This window comes from Leptodactylus fuscus, chromosome 2 (assembly GCF_031893055.1).
Source record: "Leptodactylus fuscus isolate aLepFus1 chromosome 2, aLepFus1.hap2, whole genome shotgun sequence".
NCBI classification, from domain to species: domain Eukaryota; kingdom Metazoa; phylum Chordata; class Amphibia; order Anura; family Leptodactylidae; genus Leptodactylus; species Leptodactylus fuscus.
This window is the reverse complement of record NC_134266.1, coordinates 230,855,342-230,879,619: the sequence shown is the minus strand read 5'-3', so window position 1 is coordinate 230,879,619 and position 24,278 is coordinate 230,855,342. Positions and strand designations below refer to the sequence as shown.

At 42.6% G+C, this 24,278-nt stretch overlaps 1 protein-coding gene across 2 annotated transcripts; it reads right to left on the bottom strand.

The window, feature by feature from the left end:
• Positions 1 to 5,131: 5,131 nt before the first annotated feature.
• Positions 5,132 to 23,546, bottom strand: PRR13 (proline rich 13). Of its 2 annotated transcripts, none has more exons than XM_075265779.1 (4): positions 23,473 to 23,546; positions 15,039 to 15,081; positions 12,299 to 12,630; positions 5,132 to 5,439 (listed from the first exon to the last, which is right to left on the bottom strand). In XM_075265779.1, the coding sequence occupies exons 2-4, from the start codon at positions 15,058 to 15,060 to the stop codon at positions 5,404 to 5,406; spliced, it is 390 nt and encodes a 129-aa protein (XP_075121880.1). In that variant the 5' UTR covers positions 15,061 to 15,081; positions 23,473 to 23,546; the 3' UTR covers positions 5,132 to 5,403. The 2 variants fall into 2 exon arrangements, with proteins under 2 accessions (XP_075121880.1, XP_075121881.1); XM_075265780.1 differs by having other exon boundaries at positions 15,039 to 15,077; positions 23,473 to 23,540.
• Positions 23,547 to 24,278: the final 732 nt, after the last annotated feature.

Here is a 24,278-nt window from a genome sequence, read left to right as displayed (position 1 = left end):
TATTGCGTATATTGTGCGACAATAGCAGCGTGTGAAAGTAGTAGCATGGAATATTAATTAATTATTCATTCATTCATTCATTTGGGAAGGGAGAGGGGCATCTTTCTATAGCAACGAGGCTAGTTTCGCCCCTGCATACGTCCATGTTATATAGATCGTATAACAGCCAGAAATCACATTCTGCTAGTTTAGGTCATTAGAGCCACAAATAGATATAATATTGTCCTTATAATATGGACATACTATGGGTATGCAAATCCAACCTAACATCTCAGATATCCAGTTACAGAGGTCTGATGACCATATTACTACTGTGTAGTTTAGATAGTGTTTTAAGGCCTGCTGCCTCTGGTGAAAGGACTGTGCATGCTGAATTTTAACATGTCCAATCCTTTAAAGGGATCCTATCTTTCAAACACATTTTTTTCTGAGTAACACGTCAGAATAGCCTTAAGAAAGGCTATTCTTCTCCTACCTTTAGATGTCTTTTCTGTGCCGCCGTTCCGTAGGAATCACATTTTTTGTCGGTATGCAAATGAGTTCTCTCGCAGCACTGGGGGCAGGCCCCAGCGCTCAAACAGCACTTGGGGCATACCCAGTGCTGTGATAGAACTCTCTCCAGCGCCGCCTCCATCTTCGTCAGCAACAGCCTCTTCATCCTCTTCTTCCGGCGCAGGTTTCAGACTTCTAGGCCTCGGCCAGAGCAGACTGTGCATGCCCACAGGCCACAAGAAAATGGCCGCTTACAATGCTGTGTAAGCAAGTGGTTGACCACTAGCTATTATTTGAAAAATGGCATAGGCTTGTGTATACCTAGTTACAGAAAGGCATGAAATGGGATTTACCAAAAACTTCCCAAAAAGTATATCATATCTAGTATCAGCATACATAAGACAATGTAGTGATTTATTTTTTTTTGAATTGTAGGTAGAACAGAAACAACATGGTTAGGAAAAATGGACAATATGGTGGTAAAGTGTTTCATCCTCATCCAGAACTGCGCAACATCTTTGTAGACTTCTGCATTTGTGATGGTAATATGTGAAAACTGGAAGGGTAGGAATAATTGTAGCACCATGAAGGGCAAATAAAAATCCTAATTAATATACCTGTTGCACCTTAATAGGTAAAACCCTTGTCCCATGTACTGTGTAGATGACTTCTTCCAAGTACACCTATCATCCTATCCTGTAGGGTGCGCTGTTGTTCTGTACAGAAATTAAAAAATATGTGTACAGCAACGTGTGAAATAATATATACAATGTACAGCCTTGTACTACTTTGGACTGGAAGGGTGGTGAGTTAAGAGGGCTTACTGGGCTTTTTTGATGGCCTATCATTAGTACAATATCTCACTATTGGGGAAGGGGAGTGACATCCAGCTCTGTGCTGATCAGCTGTTTGGGACGGCTGCCAGGCCCACTACGTTACAGTGTATGGTTCTTTACATTGTATATTGGCTATGCATTGTTTCTGCAACACTTCTCTCATTTAAGTTAAGCTCAGCCTCTCTTCAATGTACATATACTTCTTGTTCCATACACTATATAGAATTGAGCCCAACAGCAGTCCTGAACCGCTGATCAGTAGGTGTGCTGGGTGTCACCCCACCAATCAAATATTAACAATCCCTTTAAGGTTAAAGAGTTTGTCCTGGCAGAAAAAAATATTTTTAAAATAGGCCGATGGAGATAAAAAAAAAAAAAAATAATAATAATAATAATACTGACTTGTCCCTGGTGCTCCCGTGTCCTCCCAGCACGGTCTGGTCCTGCTGCTCCAGTGTCTTCTTGACAGCTGTAGCCTATTAGCAGTATCAGGAAGTGACATCACATGTCCTTCATTGAGGCTACTGATTGGCCTCAGTGGTCATGTGTGGTGGGGACTTACAGTATACCAGAAGACAACAACAGACCAGCCGGACCATGCTAGGAGACATTGGATCATCGGGAGAAAGGTGAGCAATGCTATATTTTTTTAAAATATTTTTTTAGCTCTCCCCCAACCTAATTAAATAACATTTTTGCCTGGACAACCCCTTTAATAATATGAGAAATATAACTCTAATATTTTGGCTTATAGACACAGTTTTGCAAACGATATAACAGTAAGTGTAACCATTAAAGAAGGTGTCCCACAAGTAAATGCAGCAAAATATGTTGGTGGGACTGCTGGTATTGACAGCTCTGGTCTTAGGTCCTGTTATATTCACTTCACTCAGTATTCTTCAAAGTGTACCCTCATTTCATGTAACTTTTCAGGACTAACTCTTATGATTGTGTACATGAGGACATATCCTATCTCATCGTTATAGGAATTATATCCCGCAGTTTCCCCTCTGCATGCTATTTCCTCTCTGAGCTGCATACATTGTTCACAGTACGTAGAGGAGAATCTGCCCTATACTTGCCTCTTGCTCACTCAATACAGCCCCAGGGACATACAGGACATGTATAGAAGTACTGACCTGTACTAATAAGACTAAAGTGCTTTGGTTATGATCAAAAGCTTCTATTTAGCCCCAGTATCAGTCTAAGCCTTTGTTTCTTATCTCTTGCACTTCTTGCTCACTACTCCCTTTCTCCTAACCTCTATAGACATTAGTCATGTAATCTACAGAGTCAGACCATGTTATAACCACCAGCTAATATCCAGAGTAACCGCTCTGTACAGCTTGGACTGGAGTTAGAGGGACTGGAAGTGCTAGTAGGTTGTCTCAAGTATCTGGAGCCATGTTGACTGTAATGCATCCTGCATTTGCTTGAAGGTTTGTGAGGGAGGATCCATAGAGTGAACATGAACAATAGAGGTGGCCCGATAAAGGTGCTCAATTGGGTTCATCTAAGGAATTAGGTGACCATGGATGTACTCGGTTGTCCTCAACCACTGTTGGATATTTCTAGCTGTGTAACATGTTGCAATGTCTTGCTGGAAGTTTCCATCTGCCCAGGGAAGACATCATCAGCATGTATGGGTGTGCATGGTCTACAAGGATATGGATTCATACCAAGATCAGTTCAGAGTGCCTTCTACATGGATGAGTGGGCTCGGAAAATGCCATGTAAAATTCCCCAGACCATAATGCTGCTGCCACCAGCTTGTCTTCTTCCAGCAGTGGTTGCATGGCATTTTTCTCTGATGTTTCTCGCCTGACATGTCAACATCTATCCGTTTGATGAAGCAGAAAATGTGACTCATCAACCATTTGCCAGCCAACGGAGGTCCAGTTCCGTTACGGCCATGCAAATTGAAGTCTTTTTCTCTGATGGATCTTTGCTAGTATAAGTGCGGTGACCATTCATCAGCATCGCCTAACATTGAATATGGGAAAAACAGATGAAACAAGAAGTACTGCCCGTTTATGTTTCGTGGACCCATAGACTTGAATGGCTGAGATAAGTGGAGAGGGAAAAAATAAAAAGTGAATGTCATGATTCTCTTCTCAGTGTCTCTTGGTTCATGAAAAAAAACAGATGTGTGAATGCTTTCATCCACTATAGAGGGTCTGTGTGCGGTGCGTTTTTTCCACAGTCAGCACTGATATTTTGAGCTTGCAAGAAGCCTCAGATGTGTTAGGCCTAGTTCACACAGAGTTTTTTGGTCAGGGTTTTGAGGCCGTAAACGGCTCAAAACCCGGACCAAAAAGACGGCTCCCATTGAAATCAATGGGAGCTGCGCAGGAGCTTTTTCCGGGAGCCGTTTCTTCCGGCTCCCGGAAAAAAGAAGCGAGGTGTTCATTCTTCGGCCGAGTCGCCTCGCGAGTCAGCCTGAAGACACACCCTCTTCCGGACTCGGCCCATTCATTGAGCCTGATCCGGAGGCGGGTGCGCAGCTGGAAGCCGGTGCCGTGCACCGGCTTTCAGTTCCGCAACACGTTTTATGGATCGGAACCTGAGGCAGCCTCCGCCTCAGGTTCCGATCCAAAAAACTCCGTGTGAACTAGGCCTTAGTGATTTATTAGCTGTGATTTCATTGCAGGGAAGAGTGGAGAAGGGAGAGGTGCACAGAGAGTGAGATCAGGCAGGTGAATCATGGGAAATGTAGTTTGTCTACAGATTCACTGCACGTGAATAACAGGGATACAAGGAGCAGCAAGTAAAATTAAGCCAAGCAAAGGGTGCACAAGGGAACAGTATTTAGCACTGCTGTGGATGTATCTGCAGATAATTTTTGGAACCTGGATAACCTCCTTTAAGGTTCATTTTAGATTTGTCTGTCTGAGGTTTATCGCGTCGTTGGGACAAAGGAGCCACTCTCAGTGCCCCAGACTCCTCATTTGCATATAGTGAAATAAATGAATATCTCAGCAACGAATGCATAAATTTTCATGGGGATTTTTTTTTTTTTTTTAAGGGTTAAGCATCATTTTTTTTATGGCCATAAATATATGTTCGATAGGGACCTGACCTTTGGCCCCATCATCTGTATGGAGCTGCTTCCGGCACCAGGTCAGTACACAACATGGGGTTGGAAGCAGAAAGCGCCTTTCGTTGTCTAGTAGCCCAGCACCTTCAATCCAGCTCAGCTCCCATCGAAGTCAATGGGAGGGGAGCTACAGTGAAGGAGCTGGGTTGCTACACAGAGGACGAAGCTTTCTGCTTCCAGAGGGCACAGATAAGTTGGAATCGGGACTTACTGAACAGCAATCTAAATGCTGGACTGCCCACGGCCCCCCCCCCCCCGCTACCATAGGGCCCAGTGCATGTTCCCTAGCCATTTAGTGATTGCTAAGGTCCAGTGAAATTGCTGCTTTAACTTATCTTAGTCTCCACTTGGATCATTTACCTCTTCATGGGAGTCTTCCTCCTTTTTGTCAGAATTCTCTTAAAGTGGCAATGATGAGGGTTCCTAATAATCATTATAGGCATACTGTATGTGTGTGTGTGTGTGTGTGTGTGTGTGTGTGTGTGTGTGTGTGTGTGTGTGTGTGTGTGTGTGTGTGTGTGTGTGTGTGTGTGTGTGTGTGTGTGTGTGTGTGTGTGACCACAGCATTTACAGAGCTACCTCTGAATGGCTGCTACTGAATACAGCAAATATCACCGTGCTTTAGTCATGAATAACAAGCTAAGTGAGCAGTCGACTTCAAAGAGAGACTAAGGACAGTTTTGGATGCATAATAAAAAGTTAATCGTATAGTAAATTAAAATTTTATTGTTAAAAGCAAATTTTGAAATTAAGTCCTTTCCACTTGGCAATAATATATCTGACAGCAGGAACGTATGGCATGGCTCTTGCAGAGTAATAAGTACAAGACTCTGCAGGAATAATTACATTCATCCAGGATAATAACATACATAAGACACTTTGGTCTGCAGCAGGCTCATCTTCTGGAAACATCTGTGCATGCTACACTTTGGTGCAAGGGATTAATCCCAAGGATTCTTCATTAACTGGGAATGTGTTTTAATCGCTGCTGGAAGAAGATGAGGAGGAAGATCTCTGCAGGAAAAGAAACAAGTGAAAACATTATACTCTGCGCACAGTACTTACCGTACATTCTTGGATAGAAAATACACTTCACACTCAGATAAGGATGCTGTAAAAATAGTGAGTTTTTTTTCACCAGTCGTGTATAGGAATTAAAAAAATTGTCAAGTAAATACCGTGTGTGTAATGTTTCCATTATAGAACAAATGGTATCTTGGTTAAATGCTAACACACACACATATATATATATTACTATAGCTAATATCCAATCACATACAGCATACTGTATATAACTTTGTGTAATGTTTGTAGAGCCTGACAAAGTTGAAACTGACCAAAACGTAAGATATATCTACTAAGCACAAGTGATGAATGGTAAATATACTCACTATTTTTACTGAATCCTTATAGGAGTGTGAAGTCTCTTGTTTACTGATATCTACAGGTTGGGACCCTACTTCAACATTAACCTATGGTGAGAGTGCCATCTACATGATTGATCATTCTGTCCTGTGAAGAAGGCTTCAGATATAGAAGTCAATGGAGGGGAGAGGAGAAATTATCTTTTGCCTCATTTTGCACAGTGGCAGTGAATTATAGCAGAACTAAAAGCAGTGTTTGTGTGTGTGTGTACGTGTGTGTGTGTGTGTGTGTGTGTGTGTACGTGTGTGTGTCCTGCTTTCTTTCTAGCAGTACTTCTCTCCATAGACTTCTATTCTGGAAGTAAAGCTAAAAACAGCTTGATAAAGAAGCATTCTTGTTTAATAAGATATATTACAAAGTTGTTGTTGTTTTTTTTTCTATTCACATACTATTTATTTATGAACTGTTTTGCCACCATTCCTGAGAATAAAGTTACCAATACCCATAAGGGAATAGAGGAATCCTAAGATTTTCAGGATCTTGGAGTACCCAGCAGTTGGACCCCTATCTATCTATCTATCTATCTATCTATCTATCTATCTATCTATCTATCTAAACTATATTTGATACAGAGATGTAGCAATAGTCAACCATAATGGCTTAATGGCTGTTGGCACCGGATCTGAGCAGAGCAATATCTGCATAGAGATTGTATGTTCTCTGGGATTGCCTGGGTGTCTCTGAACCTCAAAATATTGTTTCATATGAAAATGATGCTGGAACATATGTCCAGGAGAGATAGGCAAATCAGCCTCAAAGGAAACAGAGACTGGTGAGCTGATAAATCTGTATCTGTGTACATTGCTACAGAATAAATCGGTGCTATATATTAATAGTATGATCACCTCTGAGCCAGACACCATACCCCTGCACTCCCTAGCTGACAGGCAATGCAGTGGCAGATTTACCTTCTGACAACCTCTATAGCTGCTGTAATGGCTGCTGTTTGTTGTAGTCAAGAAAAAGCTGAACAAAAACAAGACAAAGAGACGGCCAGGCTCATCTTTACTGACAGTTTGTTGATTGAAGGTGGACATCTAGAAAGGGGTTGTGTAAGGCAGACATGTCCTATAACGTTCACCTTCCTTATTTATGTGTAAAGTAAATATCTGGTAGAAACTGATACGTTACATACTTATGTGCCATCCTAAAATCTATATTCACCATTCAGTGGCAACACTGGCTGACAGGTGAAGTGAATAACAAGATCTCATTACAATGGCACCTGACAAGCAGTGGGATATTTTAGACAGCAAGTGAACAGTTTTTGAAGCTAATGTGTTGGAAGCTGGAAAATGAGCAAGCGTGAGGATGACCTACTTGAAGACGGTAAGCCTGTGGAGGCTGCGTGACGCTCTGGGCAATGCTGTGCTAGGAAACACTGGATTCTGGCATTCATATGGAGGTTTTTTTCATAAACACTGTGCACCCATTAATGGCAATTCTATATAATGGCAATGGCCTTTTTCAGCAGCATTACGTGCCGTGCCATACTGACAAATTGTCCAGGAACCGTTTCAGAAACATGACCGAGTATAAAGGTGTTTACTTGACCTCCCTGTTCCCCAAAAATGTCAATTGCAGGAAGTGATGGAAAGAGTAATGCCAATGCATGGAGGCCACCCTTTGCAATTTATAGGACGTAAGGATCTGCTGCTAACATCTTGGTGCCAAATACCACAGGACACCTTCAGAGGTCTTACAACGTCCACGCCTTAACATGACAGAGCTGGTGATGGGGTCCTATATCACAGATGCAGGTGGTTTTAATGCTATGGCTGATTGGTGTATGTGTCATATAAACGAGGGGGTATATAAGGGCAGATTATGCAGCCCTTGAAAATAAGGGGTCTAGCCCTGTCTGTCCTCTCCTCTCCAGGGGGTTGATAATCTGCTCAGTGGTAATTTATAAGACATAGAATAAGAAATGAACACCAGATCCTTCTGTCCTGGGTAGCAAAACCAGGCAACACGCTGCAGAGAAGGAGGGGTCTGCTCTCATCTATTTATGACTCTGACGTACATTATCCCCAGCACATCAGTGTTCCACTTTATCTGAAGAAACCTTTCCCTTAACCCATACCATCACATTTTCTCTCTGCTATAATCTGGCCATTGTACATTCTCTGTTCAGTTACAGGCAGCATCCAGGTCGCTGTACAGACTATTAGCAGCTTCCTAATCCCCAGCAGAGAGCTTCACATCTGATCTCTGTAAATGCTCTTTTCATGCATTATTTAATAGACGACGTGCAAACAGAGCACATTGCTCTCAATACTTCACATCACATCATTGTACTCTTCAATCTTAATGCGGCTTGGAATATTTCACAATCTAGTCTGCTTTCTCTGCCTCTAATATTGTCCAGCTACAGTTAAACAAACAAACATCTAAGCTCCCAAAGTTACCCCTTGTCCTTATTGGAGACCACTGCAGTGTTTTAGGTAAGTACATGTACCCCACCAATGCAGAGTCTAATATCAAGGTACAATGGAGTACCTATTGGGAGCTAAGTATCAATGTCACAGGTATGAAAGGGATTCTATCATTGGGAAACCCATTTTTCACTAACACCACGTCGGAATAGCCTTTAGAAAGGCTATTCTTCTCCTACCTTTATTTCTTTGCTCTGTGGCGGCGTTTTGGAGAATTTTCGTTTTTTTCTTCAAATTCAAATGAGTCCTCAGAAAGCACAGGGGGCGTTCCCTGTACTCAAAGAAAACACTCTTTCAAAGGTCTAGTGCCGCCTCTTTCTTACACGAGGCCACATGAAAATGGCTGACTGGACATGCGCAGTTGGCTCTGTCCAACGCAAAATGGCAGAACTGACTGAGCATGCGCGGGAATCTTGAATAGAGACTCAGTGGGTGCTGATGCTGAGGAGAGGCGTCCGCACCGGAGGCCGCGCTGGATCTTCGGAAGAGCGTCTTCTTTGAGCACAGAGGACGCCCCCTGTGCTTTCTGAGGACTCATTTGAATAAAGAAGAAAAACAAAAATTTCTCCAAAACGGCAGCACAAGCATCAAAATAAAGGTAGGAGAAGAATAGCCTTTCTAAAAGCTATTCTGACAAGGCGCTAGTGAAAAATGGGTTTCCCAGTGACAGGATCCCTTTAAATGGAGGCTATAACCATAAAATGTCGTATCCTGTTGTAGGGGCCATTAGTGACAGTGAACATACCTTTCCTGGCCAGAGCACAATCTTGCTGCCAACAAAGACAGTTTGTAATCCTATATAATGGCAATATCCAACTTCAGCAGCATTACGTGCCATGCCATACTGAAAAACTGTCCAGGAATCGTTTCAGAAACATGACCGAATATAAAAGGTGTTTACTTGGCCTCCCTGTACCCAGAAAATGTCAATTGCAGGAAGTGATGGAAAGAATAATGCCAATGCATGGAGGCCGCCCTTTGCAATTTATAGGACGTAAGGATCTGCTGCTAATCTTGGTGCCAAATACTACAGGACACCTTTAGACGTCTTATAGAGTCCATGTCTTAACAGGACAGAGCTGTTTTGTCCCCATGATGGGGGCCTATATCACAGATGCAGGCTCATCTTTACTGACATATGTACCTGAGCTGTTTAGTGCACCCACCATTTGGCCACATCTGCCAGTGGCTGCCACACATGAGGACCCGTCAATTTTTAGGTTAGGGGAAAGGGCTAGGTGGTGACCACAGGTGAATACAGGTGCGCCAATCTCTAACAAAGACTGACAAGTCCCAATCTGTGTCACCCACAGGCAGACCAAAAAACGCCCAGGGTGCACCAAACAGCTCATTTGCATACAGATTAATAGGTCAATTTTCTCAGAATTAAGAATACACTTTGAAACAGAAAAGGCATGTTCACAACCTCACTACTGGCCCCTACAACACTATACGTAGTATAAAACTGGTGGTGTAGAGTCCCTTTAATAACTTACAATGTTAAGTCCTCATCTCATGCCAGGGACACCTGTACTAGTTACTGTAGAAATATACTTAGAAGCAAATCTGAAGCATCGCCAATAAGAAGCTGACAGGAGTATATACGCTGACCAATGTTTGATCGCTGTGTGTAGGAATGTAGAACTAGTGCATGATATTAAAGGGGCTCTATCACTGGGAAAAGTCATTTTTAACTAATCACATGTTTGCATAGGCTTTAGAAAGTCTATTCCACACCTACCTTTAATATGTAAATTGCCTCAGTGGTTTCTGAATAAGTCCGTTTTTATTGATATGCTAATGAGCTTTCAGCCAGCACAGGAAGTTCCCAGCAGCATTCGTCTCTCCTATTATCTTCTATGTGTGTGAGGCAAACAAGAAGCGAGTCATCAGCAGCAGTCTCCCATAGGAAACAACAGGAGAGGAGTGCACAATGTATCGTGCAACAGTCTAATTAGCATATGGATAAAAACGGACTTATTCAGAAACCACTGAGGCAATCTACATACTAAAGGTAGGTGTGGAATAGACTTTCTAAAGCCTATGCAAGGATGTGATTAGTTAAAAATGACTTTTCCCAGTGATAGAGCCCCTTTAAGTGGTCAGTGCATCCTTGCTTTAGAAATTGTAACACTCAGGATGCCGTGGCATCTCTCCAAACCTGTTGTCAGAATAGGTGGAAGAGTATGCCTGCCCATCACCTTTAATAGGCCAGTTGCTCAGTTCAGAATTGTCATGCCTTGGTCAGAGAAGACAGGAATTAGGAACAGTGTTAGGGTGGGTTCACACCTGCGCCCGGGTCTCTGCTTTGTGGGTTTCCGTCTTCTATCGACAGTAGACGGAAACCCGGCAGACAGTGTCCGCCCGTGAGCATTTTGTGGTCTCCGCGGCTAAACCATTTTTTAAACTGGACACTAAGTCCTGCATGTCCGATTTTGTTTCCGGTTGAAAAAAAACAAAAAACGTTTTGCCGCGGAGACCAGAAGACGCTTACGGGCGGACACTTTGCAAACCCATTCAAATGAGTGGGTTTGAAAAGTGACTGCTGGTTTCCGTTTCCTGTCCAGTTTCTTGGGCAGAAGATGGAAACTTGAAAGCGGAGACCGGGGTGCAGATATGAACCCGCCCTTAACAAGATCTGTGTAAAGTGCTGTGGAATATGATGGAGCTATATTAGTAAGTTTTTATAATTCCTATATGGTGCAGTTACTCTGTATAAATAACCAAAATAAACAAATTATTACAAAGATTTGTCCTGCATCCCATAGATTGTAAGCCCTCGCGGGCAGGGCCCTCTACCCCACTGTGCCAGTCGGTTACTGTTAGTATTATATCTACCTGTATATTTTGTGTATTGTATGTAAACCCCCAAAGGTAAAGCACCATGGAATTAATGGTGCTATATAAAATAATAAATAATAAATAGAGAGGAGCGAGTACTGTTCGGATCAGCCGATCTGAACAGCACGCTCACATAGAAATGAATGGACGTAGCCGGCACGCGGGGGGTTAAGCGGCCGGCCGCCGTCAAAGCGGAAGTATCAGGTGCATCCATTCATTTCTATGGAGCGTGCTGTTCGGATCGGCTGATCCGAACAGTACTCGCTCATCTCTAATAATAAACAGTCAGCCGACTGATCTGAAGGGCTACTGTGTAGTGTCTCCAATTATAACAGAACATTTGACAAATTAACAGTACAAGTATAAAAGAATTTCTTATAAATAAGAAACTGTCATATATCTAATAAAAGAAAAATGCTTCTTTCTCCATGTACCAGGTTGTTTTACACCTTACACTGATGTCACTAAGAATCTGTATCCAGAAGGGAGGCAGGTCATAGAGTTTACTGGTGGGGGGGAATTGCTGCTGGAGGGAGACAGAGGGTGAATGATAAGAAACTGAGTTAAAATGGAAAGTGTCCTGATAAATGGAGAAAAAAAAGCATTTTTCTTTCATTGGCTAAGTACGCTCATTGTGGAGACACAGCTTTTTTTGCTGCAGATTTTGTTGCGTTTTTTTTGTTAGCCAAAGACAGCAGTGGATTGAGGGGAAGAAAAAAAAAAAAAAAAAAAAGCTGAATTTTTGGTACATGGGGCCTTGGAAATAAAGATATATTGCACACAGAAGAGTTTCTCAATGTTTTGTTCTGTAAAAATCATAGAATGGACCTCCAGTGTGAACCAACCATACATATTGTAACCTATAGTAAGTTTCTTCTTAGTAAAGATACTGACCGCTACCGGTAAATCCCACAACCAGAGAAGAGGCACTAAATGCAAACTTACAATATGCAGGTTCTTAATGGGGTTATATAGTGTGACATGTGACCAAGAGCCAGAGCCTTCCCCATTGCATTCTGCAAATCTAATCATTGAGGGTCTGGGGGATTTGGTAACCTTTATTGTTTCCCAACAATTCTGGCATTCTTTCCTGCAAAAATAACTACTGTATACGAGCCATAGCAAGTGATACCAATAAAGACAGAAAAATATTCATATTATCCAATACTCACCCTCCCGTGCGCATGCTTGTGAGCTTTTTTATGTGCCTTCTTCATCTTCTTTCTCATTTTCTTATCCATAGGATAACCAGGCATCATAGGATTAACTGGATAACCAGGCATACCTGGTGGGCAAGGTCCAGAATGTGGAGGTGGGTAACCAGGGTGCCCAGGATGAATTGGCTGTCCTACAGGGTACCCTGGCTGACCAGGAGGATAGGCAGGATTCCCTGGAGGGTATACTGGTTGTCCGGAGGGGTAGCCAGGCTGCATAGGTGCACCTGGTGGGTATGCTGGATTGGTGGGAGGTGGATATGCTGGATTTGGTGGGTAACCAGGCTGTGCTGATTCATGAAAAAAAAATAAACAAGATACAAAATGATTAATTAAGCAATGTTAATTGCACCATAGATGTTATCTCCTGATTTAGACTACATGCAATGTATCAAGGGTCTTGCACCAGATTTATGTCAAACAATACTTTAGGACTGGTATACTTTATGGGACTAGAGGGTCCTGGTGGTGGTGGGAGTCAGGATACACATACTTATGCACAGTCATCTGCTTATTCACACTTACGATAGAAGATGCCAAAAAAAGACTAGAGGGGGGAAGACGTAAGTGGATTTGTCAAGAGAAGTGCTTGCTGTAAGAGAGGATTGGGGGAAGGGAGTGGGAATGATAAAAAACAGAAGGGAGTTGTATGTATTAAAGGGGAAGTCTTACATTTTAAACTGATGGTTCATCTGTAAGATAGGACATCATTTTTACACTGGTGGGGGTCCATCTCTCAGCCCACTCATGCCGATCTGTTGTTTGAAGGGCCCAAAGCACTTGTTGAAGAGTTGCAGCCTCTTGTTTCCATTGGCTACCAATAGCAGAGTATCATACCTTCTCTAGCGGCTCTTCTGCTTATTGCATCATTGTCCTGTTCTAGTGAATGGGACAACACTACAACACCCAGATCAACCACTACAGAAAGTACCAAGTTTGAGAACTGAAGCTCCTGGCATCCAAAGTAAACAACATAGTGGTCGCAGCCCTCACATGAGCAGAACAAACCCTTCAGCTGATCGGTGGAGGTTTGGAGAGTCAGATCACCACCAATCTAAAATTGATGGCCTGTCTTAAAGCAGACCTTTCACCACCTCTGCCAAGACCAGTTGCTTGTATTATTTAATAGACAATTCTCCACTGATTCAGCCAAAATTGCACTTTTTTTCTCTTGCTCCAACCATTCCTGAACAATCAGTGCATTTAGTTTTGTGGTCTCATATGGTACTTAGGCTCTATACTTGTAGGAGGGCAGTGTTAAGTAGGAGCAGACAAGGGGTGTGATTCTGACTGGAGCTCTGAATCACGCCTCTTACCTGCTCCTGCCTGACACTGCCCACTTGACAGTACAGAGCCTTAGGCTAAGGCCCCACTGGGCATAAATACAGCGCTAAAGCTTGAACGCATTGTGGTTCTTTCCGCAGCGCTTTTAAGAGAAAGTTCACAAAATTTTCCTCTGCGGACTTTCTCTTAACATTATATCTATGGGGAAGCCGCCGGCGTTTCCGTAGATATAATTGACATGCTGCAATTTGCAAAGCCACAACGGCTTTGCAAATCGCAGCGTGTCCGCGCTGCGATCTTTTCTGCAAAGTGGGGATGGGATTCGCATGAATCCCATCCACTTTGCCTGCACTGTAAAACGCCACGATTTTTACCGCAGCGTCTCCATATATGCCCAGTGGGGCCCTGGCCTTAATAGCATATGAAGCAACAAAACTATTTGCACCAATTGCTCAGGAATGGTGGGAGCTAGAGAAAAAAAAAAATCCAACTGCATCTGAATCAGTGGCTAGTAAATGATGAAAAGAACCGGATGTGATGGAGGTGGTGAAAGGTTCTCTTTAAGGATACAGATGAAGCAAAGTTAACCCACATTTTTGCATCTTGATGTTTTTACAGAAGACAAGAAAAGCCAATGGAAAGTCTTTGAAAAATGTTTTTCCAGCAATTTACCTCACTGCAGAAATGTGGGTAAACTCTGCGGCCTCTGTAGGCCATCAGTTTTAAAAAGTCAGATACCCCTTTAATGTATTAATGTATACCCCCTCTACATATATTGAATGTATTAATACATTGGTCAAATTCTGGTGGTATACTCATTCATGGGGCTGTTTTTCTAGGAGAAACCCAGCTGGTAATGGCACCCAAATCCTCCTAATGGATAGGATGGTGAGTATCATATGAGTTCAGGAGGATTCAGACCTCTGGTCTATGCTTCCGGGTACAAATAACCTGTCACAGAATGAACAAGCAATGGGAAAAAAAAAAAAAAAAAAAAAAAAAAAAAGTGGAGGGTTGGGTATACAAAAAAAAAAACAACCCAATGTAATAGGGGATTGGCATGCAAGTTAAAGCATTCTTGCGCCCATGGAATTACTCTTGTAATGGTAGTCGGAATACTGGCTCTGAAAAGGAACATCCATCTAAGGACGGCGTTGGGAGGAGATGAGTGATGAATATGGGTGCACCCGTACCTCCAGCCACACCCATCGTGCACTTAAAGGTTCACTGCATATGGCTTAAAATACAGTATTTACAGAGCTTCCAAGAACAACAAAGATATGTTTGTAAAGCTGTTAACATGTCTGTACATCCATATCATAAGTGGTGGGGTGATTTGGGAGATGATGGACTCCCTTTTATGTGTAGATATGATCAGGAAAATAAATTGTAACTATAGATTTGTGTAACATACCTGGAGCATTAGGATTCCACATGGTTTTTCTTGAAGATTCTTTCTAGATAAATGAATTAAAACTTTGTCAAATTGTATTTTTATATTTGTATAGTGGAAATACAATAGATTCATTTCATTACTTAGCATGCAAGGGATTATTTCTAGCACACACCGCTATGCAGGGTATGCCATCACATATCAGACTATCATGTACCTCAATGCTGGAAGCAATGGCTATAAGAAACTACAAAACAGTGTAGACTCACTTACATGACAGACCCTTTTTAGATTTATTTAGGGCAAATTCACAAGGCAGACACCTTTTCCGCTGTGTGACTTTTTTGCGTGGCTAGCCGTGTGGGGATACAGATGCAGTACATCAGCATCCCGCTCCTGATTAGGCCCGGATGAATGGGCCTAAGTATGAGGGTGTCTCGAGCCGCGAATGACTCAATCGCAGAATCCGCATGAAGAAAGGGCACGTTGCTTCTTTTTCCCGCTAGTGGAATAAAAATCACTAGCGGGAAAAAAGTGCTAGAGACTCCCATTGAAATGAATGGGAGGCTGTTTTGCAGGAGGATTTTGAGGCAGATTCAAAATCCACCCGCAAAAAACTCTCTTTAGTCGTGACTGTCAATTTTAGCCTCTGCCTGCATCATAGTTGTTTGTAGGTACCATATTTTTAAGACTATAAGATTCACTCTTTAGCTTCTCCTGATCAGAGTGCTGTGTGTGTCTGCACAGCTCTCTTCTTCCCTTACCCACCCTAATCTGTCAGCTACCTGACTACAACCACCAGCTATCCAGACCCTGCCCCCCTAATACATTACTACTACAGACGCCATCCCTGCTGCCTGTACAACTTACCAATAATGTATTAATGGTAAAGGACAGCGGTCAGGAAGAGTTTCCTCACCACTGTCAGAGTCTATGTAGGAGGTAATAAGGAACATTATGCTGTGTGGGGCCATTATACAATGTGCAGTAATATCGCATTAATGCCCCCACACAGTATAATACTCCATTACTGCCCCCTACTCAGTATAATGCTCTTTAATGCCTCCTCCAACACAGTGCCCCCCACTTAGTATAATGCTCCTTAGAGCCACCATACAATATGCCATGTTAGTATCGCCTGCCACACCATATAATGACACATTAGTGCCCTCCATATAGTATAATGCCACTCTAATGTCCTCCACAATATCATGCCCACTAATATTGTATGGAAACACCAATAGGACATGATACCATGTAGAGGCCACTAATGTGACCTTGTGTACGAGACCTTAACTGCCAGCGAATAAGCCCCTTTACCTTCCCTAGCATATCAGTTTGTCATTGAGCTCTATACTACATCTGACTACCAGGGAAGGTTAAATCAAAAGGATGTATTTTTTCCTAATTTTTATGCCCAAACCTGGGTTGCATTTATAGTCCGGAAAATACCGGTAAATCTTCTAAAATCAGACCTCGCTCTGCTGCACTTTGCTCTGCTTCAATTTGTATAGTGACAAAAAGAAGATTATTATTATTATCTCTGCTTTGCATCCACAAAGTATGTTATTGTAGGTAGGTATTGTACAGAGGATCAAGGTTCAAGTCCCCTTGTGGGAGAGTAAAAAAATCTTATAAAAGCTTTAAAAATATTTCTAAAAATGTATAATAAATAAAATGTTTAAAAAACTAAAAACCTTTTATGATTAAAAAAAATAAACAAACATATAACAAGGTATCTCCATGTGTGTACCATCTCAAAATAATGTTATTTATGCCATAGAGTAAATGCATAAAATACAGCAATACACAAATTACTATATTTGGGTCACCTTGCCTGTCCCAAAAAAGCAATATGAAAAAATCAATCAAAAAGTTGCACATACCAGAAAACAGTACCAATCAAAACTACACCTTATCTCGCAAAAAAAAGAGCCATCACATGACTCCCGACAAGTTGTTTTTCTTTTTGCAAATTGGAGTTTTATTCAGCAATAGTGATAGCAATAATAAAGCCCTTACAAATAAATAAAACATAGATGTAAAAAAATTTTTTAAAGTAACAAAAATTGCCCTTTAGTTGCATTGTTTTGGGGTTAAATTGGACTGTTCACATGGCGACAAACATTATAGTCTGTATTAGTCATGCAGGCACACATAAAGTAACTAGACATGTATCGCTTCTCAGGGCTATGGCTGACTATACAAATGTAACTGGACACATTTATGGTAGAAATGCATAACTGTATATGTGGGATGTTCTCAGGGCAAAGTACAGATACAGAGAAATTACTGATCAAGTGACTGGACAGACTAAAGGGCTGGATGAACATATGCTTGTGACACACCAAGCTATTGTTTAAAGGGGTTTTCCTATTTGAGCTCGAAGGTCAGCCTTGCTGCAGCACTGCGGTCTTGGGTTTAAAGGGATTATCTAATTTATTTTTTTTTATGGCCATAAATATCTGGTCAACGCGGGCCACACAGCCGACCCCACACAGTACAACCTTTCGGAGGTGCACTTGGTCTCTCTATTATGCAATGCATTAACAATGATAGAAACTGAGCGGTAGTAACCATGACCGGACATTATACAAGCCAAAGTGCTTCTGGCCCCCTGCACTGTATGTGTGGTCTCACCTTTGGCCCCCCACCCATCAGATATTTATGGCCAATCTGAAGGCTAGGTAATAAAAAAAACAAAAAAAACAAACACATTTTGGACAACCCCTTTAAATTTTACAAAGGAAAATTACATTGTGAAACCAATAGGATACCAGTGCCCGGTCATTATAAAGGGACTAGGGCCAATTGTTTCCGCCTCTGTGCAATGTACGCTACTGCTGTCAGAAGTATCCTTGTACAGCTGATCGGTGCGGGACCCATCTGTTAGATGAGATGTTCATGTCCCAGCCCATGTATAAAAATGAAATTCATGGACAATTCCTTTAAGCATTATGCACCCTTTCTTCTCCAAATTTTCTGGGGAGCTGTGTGCCTCTGGAGGCTTCTGCCATCGGCTGATCCTAGGGACAGGACATCAATAGCCAAGTCCCAGAAAGTCATTTGAATTCATGGCTTTATCGAGGTAATGTATTTTGAGGATGGCAAGGAGCCAGTCCGATCTAGATTGTCGTCTGGCTGGATAGGTTTTGCATAATACATTAAATAAACAGCGAGCAATACGTAGAACCTGCACCTGCTTTTGGAGGACAGGAGGAGGGGTATAAAGCTGCAATGATGAATGTCATGTGGTCAGAGTTTGGTCTAGTATATATCTGCTTACATAAAACTGTAAAATACATCAATCACGAGACACACAGAAGACATGCAAGTACAACACATAGGTAGGTAACAGGAAACACAGCAAACATATATACAATTGTGTATCTAATATTTATAGAGGATGTGCTATATGTACTCGGGCGTTACTACTGTATAACCACCCTAACACACGCCATGAAAGTTGTCATAGGGATAGAAGAGGTTTACAAGGGTCTGGGCCCCATATATTTGGAGAATTGTGCCCATTCAAGTCCACAGTATAGTAGTCACAGCAGCTGCACTAGGCCCAAAAGGGTTGTCCTGTGTTTGGGATCTGCATCTATGTGCCACAGGGGAAAGACCATCTATAAAATGGACCACACGCATACGAAGGGACGCTTGGTTCATACATACATGGAATATCAATTTATGGGGACTCAGGCTCTATTGTAATATGTTTTGCAGACCACTCACCCCTATTAAAATCTAAGGCTCTGTGAAAATAGGGCAGAACACTAGCTCTGGAAAACCTACCTGTCCATAGGCTATATGGTTATACATTCATTTTTAAAGGGGTTTTCTGAGGTTAGGCCAAAAACCTAAGAATTAGGAAAGGTCAGGGAATGGTTGGAAATTAAAAATAAAATAAAAAAGTGTTGCCCATGAATTTTGTTTTTCATGGCCTATCCTTAGGATACGCCAAAAAAAAACTGATCTATGGGGGGCCAACAGGGTTCAGCTGTATGGGGCCACTACTAAAGCATATACTACACACAGCATAGGACTAGGGGCAGTTGGCCTCAGCCCCCATAGAAGCCGCGCTGCAGTACCGGCCATTACACCAGGCACTATGCTTATGGCTCAGTGCAGTGTATAGTACTGGTGTTGGAAGGGTCCCTGTACTACAAGCGATGGCCTTAATTATAGGCCAAAAAACAAAATTCCTGGACAACTCCTTTAAGTGTAATTGCCCCCGTTTTAGTGACAGGGTCTCCAATGACTCTTGGTCCCCACTTCCAGCGCTCTAGTAATGACATTACAATTTACTGTATATGACTACTAAGTCCAGAGATTGGTCACAGTGGCCTTGTGGGGAGTATTTGACATATATATAGCATGCCAGGTTGTGCCAGCACCTTGTAAGGCCCAGTTCACACCTGGCTTCGGGATTCCATTCGGGGACTTTGTTGGGGACCCCCCGAACGGAAACCTGTACGCTTCGAAAAGTGGTTAATTGGGAAAACACATGGACGCCTAGACTATAATGGGGTATGTGTGACTTTTCTCTCAGCGTGTTTTGTGCGGAAACCACATGAACCCCATTATAGCCTATGAGGTCAGCGTGTTTTCACAGGTAACCGCTTTTTTATGTGTATAGGTTTCCATGTGGGGGGTCCCCTTCGCAAACGTATTCCAACCACAAGTGTGAACCAGGCCTTAGAGATCACATTGCAAAATACTGCAAGTGATCTCTCGCCTTTGGCTCTTCAGACTATACCAATTGTTGTTGGAACCTCGATCATAATGCTAACCTCCATATCCAAGTCTGCTTGCTGAGCAGATTCCTATTCTGATATGTAAGGTCCATACAGGTATAGGGCGGGGTTCCTAACAACGCCGTTACATGAGTAATTGTACCAGTGTACATTAACCAGAGGCTTGGTAGCCCAATAAATTGCAGTGAGTCACTCAGCAATGTGCAACCTTAGATCTCAGCAAAGAAAATGATCTTCTAAATGGATTTCTATGAGATTAGACAAAGGCTCTGCTTTTCCTTCCTGCATATCCATGGATTATGCCTGGTGTTGAAGCTCAGCCATATTCAAGCCAATAGTCAAGAGTAGCCTGGTTTATAGGGCTTCTTCTAATTTCATACAAACCCTTTAAACACTTTGTAGGTCTAATCTTGTCCATAACCAGATTAAAGGGGTATTCCAGCTGCTCTGCTTGCTGTTATTCAATAGGATATACTCCAGTACATTAAAGGGGTTGTCTGGGATTTTCCAAAAGTAGTCTCAGTGCTATATGACAAGATTCAACAGCAGTACTAACAGCTAAGCCCAATGCCCCATAGATCTTAGGGTCCATTCACACTGAGTAAATGCGCGCTCATTTTGGCAAAATACACGTGTAAAGAATACATGTGGAAAAATAAGACTCCCATTGACTTCAATGACATTTTTTTTTTTTTTTTACACGTGTATTCTTTACACGTGTACTTTGCTAAAATGAGCGCACGTTTACTCCATGTGAATGGACCCTAATAGATCAATTCACACGACCCTTGTTTTAATGGCTCAGACCGATTTCACAGATCTTTCAATAGATTCAGGTGTATGGGGGATATGCGAGAACAGGCTACCCTTGGGTGTACATTGGCCGAGTACTTTTCACAGCCGAGTGTATGGTATGTTCATCTGAATATGTAATAAAAGTATACAATATTATAAAATTAAAAATCACTACTCACTAGTTAAATCCAGGGCCTCAAAGCTTGAGTGGACCCATTCGGTCTTGCAGTGATGGCATCAACTACATTATTAAAAGGGTTTTTCAGGCTTATTATTCAGAACTTATCTTTAAGATTGGTCATCAACTGGTGAGCTGCACCACTTCTCTGGAATGCTCTACCCCGGACAATCAGATTAACTCCCAATTTCTACAGTTTCAAACGCAAACTAGACGCATCTGTTCAGACAGGCCTATCACAATGTCTAACGTAAACCCTTAACCCTCCTCTGTCCCCGCTCCTACATTTCCCCACATGATATGATGTCATCTCATGCTAACTCCATAGGTCCAAGCTCCATCCACATGTTAAAGGACACGACTGTCGACGGCTCATAAAGTCTTATGTTTGTGTAATGACAGTCACCTCTATTACAAAAGTGTCTGACCTCTGCATAAGCAATGCCGCCCCTGCTACCTCTTGTGTCACCCCCTCTACCTCATAGACTGTAAGCTCTTGCGAGCAGGGCCCTCAGTCCCATTGTGTGAAATGATTTTCTTTGTAATGTATCTTTCTGTCTGGATTTGAACCCTACAAATTGTACAGCGCTGCGGAATATGTTGGCGCTATATAAATAAAATTATTATATTATTATCATCAACTGAAGATCAGTGGGGGGTCCAACAGCTAGGACCCCGACAATCAGCTGATTGAAGAGACTGACGTGTTTGGATGAGGACTGAAAACCAAGCACAGCGCCAGACATTGTAAATCAGCTGTGCTTGATATCGCAGTTTAGCCCCATTGGCTTGAATGTGAGCTGCGAACAGGCCATGTGACCGATAAACGCGACATCACATGGCCTGGGATCGCAACTTCTTCAAAAAGCTGATCAGCTGGTGTCCTGAAAGTCAGAACTCTCCTGATTTTCAATTGATGGGACCCCCACCAACCCATTCTTGGGTGATCCCCAATCTCCAATGCATTTCAATAGAGAATGTGATGCCCATTTCTTTACTAAAGATAGATATTCCAACAGTCAGACCCCTGCAATCGAACATTTATAGGGTCTACCAGGTGTATTAAACGGGCCATACCATGTGAACAATCCCACCATCAACTACTGAACTGACCATGGGTCTAATCCCCCAACTAATAGCAGAAGAGGGATTTAGGATTCCATTAGATTGGGTTACTAGAGCTGTCAGGACAAGATCTGTGGCGGCATTACGGTTGGGCGATACCACTTTAGAATGGATTTCTAGCCACATAGATTTGATTACATAAATCGATATTTAATATATTCACGATCAGGGATCTTACTTGTGAAACGAGGAGATCGCAGCTCACTTTCAATTAAAAAATTGGCCAACTTGACCATAATAAATGCCATGAAACAACCTGGTGCATCCTAAGTGAATTCAATAGGACCCAAGGAGTAAGGTGCTCAGAAGAACACAGGAGATACTTTATATAGAAATTGTTACAGATCCTGAGAGAGCGTTCACCAGACTGATTTATGGTTAGGCTACATGCCCATGACTACTGTGATGGATCAGCACATGGATGACGTCAGTGTGCCACCCATGTCTCTACGGCTCCAATCACTTCTATCAATGAGCCTGCGCCGCACAAAGGACAGACATATGACTTGTCCCAATAAAACGCAGGCGTATGGCCATAGAATGGGTGAGCGGAAAACACAGCTAGCACACCGACAAAGCACAGAGTCTTGAGAATGGAGCCTAAGTTCACATCTGTGCGTGGGTTTCCCTTCGGGGAGTCTGCTTGGGGACCCCTGAACAGAAGCCTAATCCGTATGAACAAACAGTTACCATAGGAAACCTGCAGACCCCATAGATTATAATGGGGTCTGTGTGGTTTCCACATGTAAGTGCTGCTTACAGCGCTTTTCTCTCCTCATTTTTCATGCGAAGAGAACGGAATGGCCCAGACCAGATGAGAAGCGGGCCATAGGCAGAAGAGAGTTAGGCATTCTGAGAATGCACCAGATTTGGCAGTGTCTGATACTGGATGATAAATACGACGGATCTTTGCACTGCCTATTAGTAAGCTTACCCAGGGCCAGAATTTTATGCCAAAATTTTGAAACAACTTGGACCTATTCGGTCACACTTAAGCCACACCCTCTTCTGATAAACCACACCCACATGTCTAGCAAGTCAATAATCTAGCACACAGCAGAACCCCACTAATCCTATGGTGCAAGCGATGGGCTTCTGCAGCACGCTTCATGGTGATCTTGTGGTGTCACATACAGATTTATTACAAATTGTACTATAAATTGTACAGTGCTGCGGAATATGTTGGCGCTATATAAATAAAATGTATTATTATTATTACAAACATGTCTGCTGCTGTCCTGGTCATCTAAATGTCTGAAGTACAAAAAACTGCAACAAATCTGCACAGTGTGAATTCACTCCCGAATTCATTGATAGATCATAGACTCTCCCCCTAACACTAATGTGATCCCCGATATCAGGACTACTATGAACCCATACTATAACCTATACATATACAATGGTTTCCATGGTGTCAGTGGTATAACGCAGTCATGTGACCAGCCGTCCTGGCAGAGACTTGTCTATACAGAGTACAGGGGGCAGCCCCGGCCTAGCGCAGACCTATGTATAACGGGGCAGCGCAGACCTATGTATAACGGGGCAGCGCAGTGTCCGCCGCAGCCTCGCACACCCCTATGTACACAGCAGTACGCACCTGTCACGTAGGATCGCTCTACTGCCCGTCGCTTATTTCTTCTACTTCCGGGAGACTTTGGACTATTTTTAAGTCGCGGTTCCGCCCACCAGGCAACTCTTTATGTGATTGGCTGCTTCAGCTAATTCCACCCTGCGTGACCCCGCCCCAACACCAGACCCCGCCCTCTTAGGACACACCTAGGTTATCTGCGCCGCAGTGTGATAATCATTAACCCCTTCATGTGCGAGAGGCGCTTCATGTTTGTCACACAGACCTCTGTGGCGCTTCCTCATGGGGCAGATAACAAAGCTGTGCCCTATGGGTTATGACACTGCACAAACTGCTCAGTCATCTCTGTCTAATATCTGCTGTGTAACTGCACTTGTCAATGGGGTTTTTAAAGGGCGAGTTCATATTTGTTTTTCCTCTATTTTTTCAGTGAGTAAAGCATAAATGATACAAGCATATCAATGACATTTTCCAAAAATCTTAGCCATTTTTTATTATGCTACGTTCACATCTGCGTCGTCTTTGCCGTTCTACTAATCTATCCCAGGACCGGAAAAATGGACAGAAATGGATCCTGGAAATGATGGACACAAACGGATCGCCGGGGGACCCCATTGATTATAAAGGGATCTGCTAGGTCTCCTTTTCATCATCTGGCAAGTTCTAATTGACGCTGCGGTGGAAACCCCGAAGAGACTTCATGCAGATGTGAACATAGCCTTAGAAAACACATAGGAACTAGAGATAAGCGAGTACTGTTCGGATCAGCCAATCCGAACAGCACGCACGCATTGAAATGAATGGACGTAGCCGGC

Coding starts and splice junctions, on each gene's coding strand:
- PRR13 (XM_075265779.1), bottom strand. CDS start 15,060: ATGTGGAATCCTAATGCTCCAG. Junction 12,631..15,038: donor GTGGAATCCTAATGCTCCAG/GTATGTTACACA, acceptor TTCATGAATCAG/CACAGCCTGGTTACCCACCA. Junction 5,440..12,298: donor ACAAGCATGCGCACGGGAGG/GTGAGTATTGGA, acceptor CTTTTCCTGCAG/AGATCTTCCTCCTCATCTTC.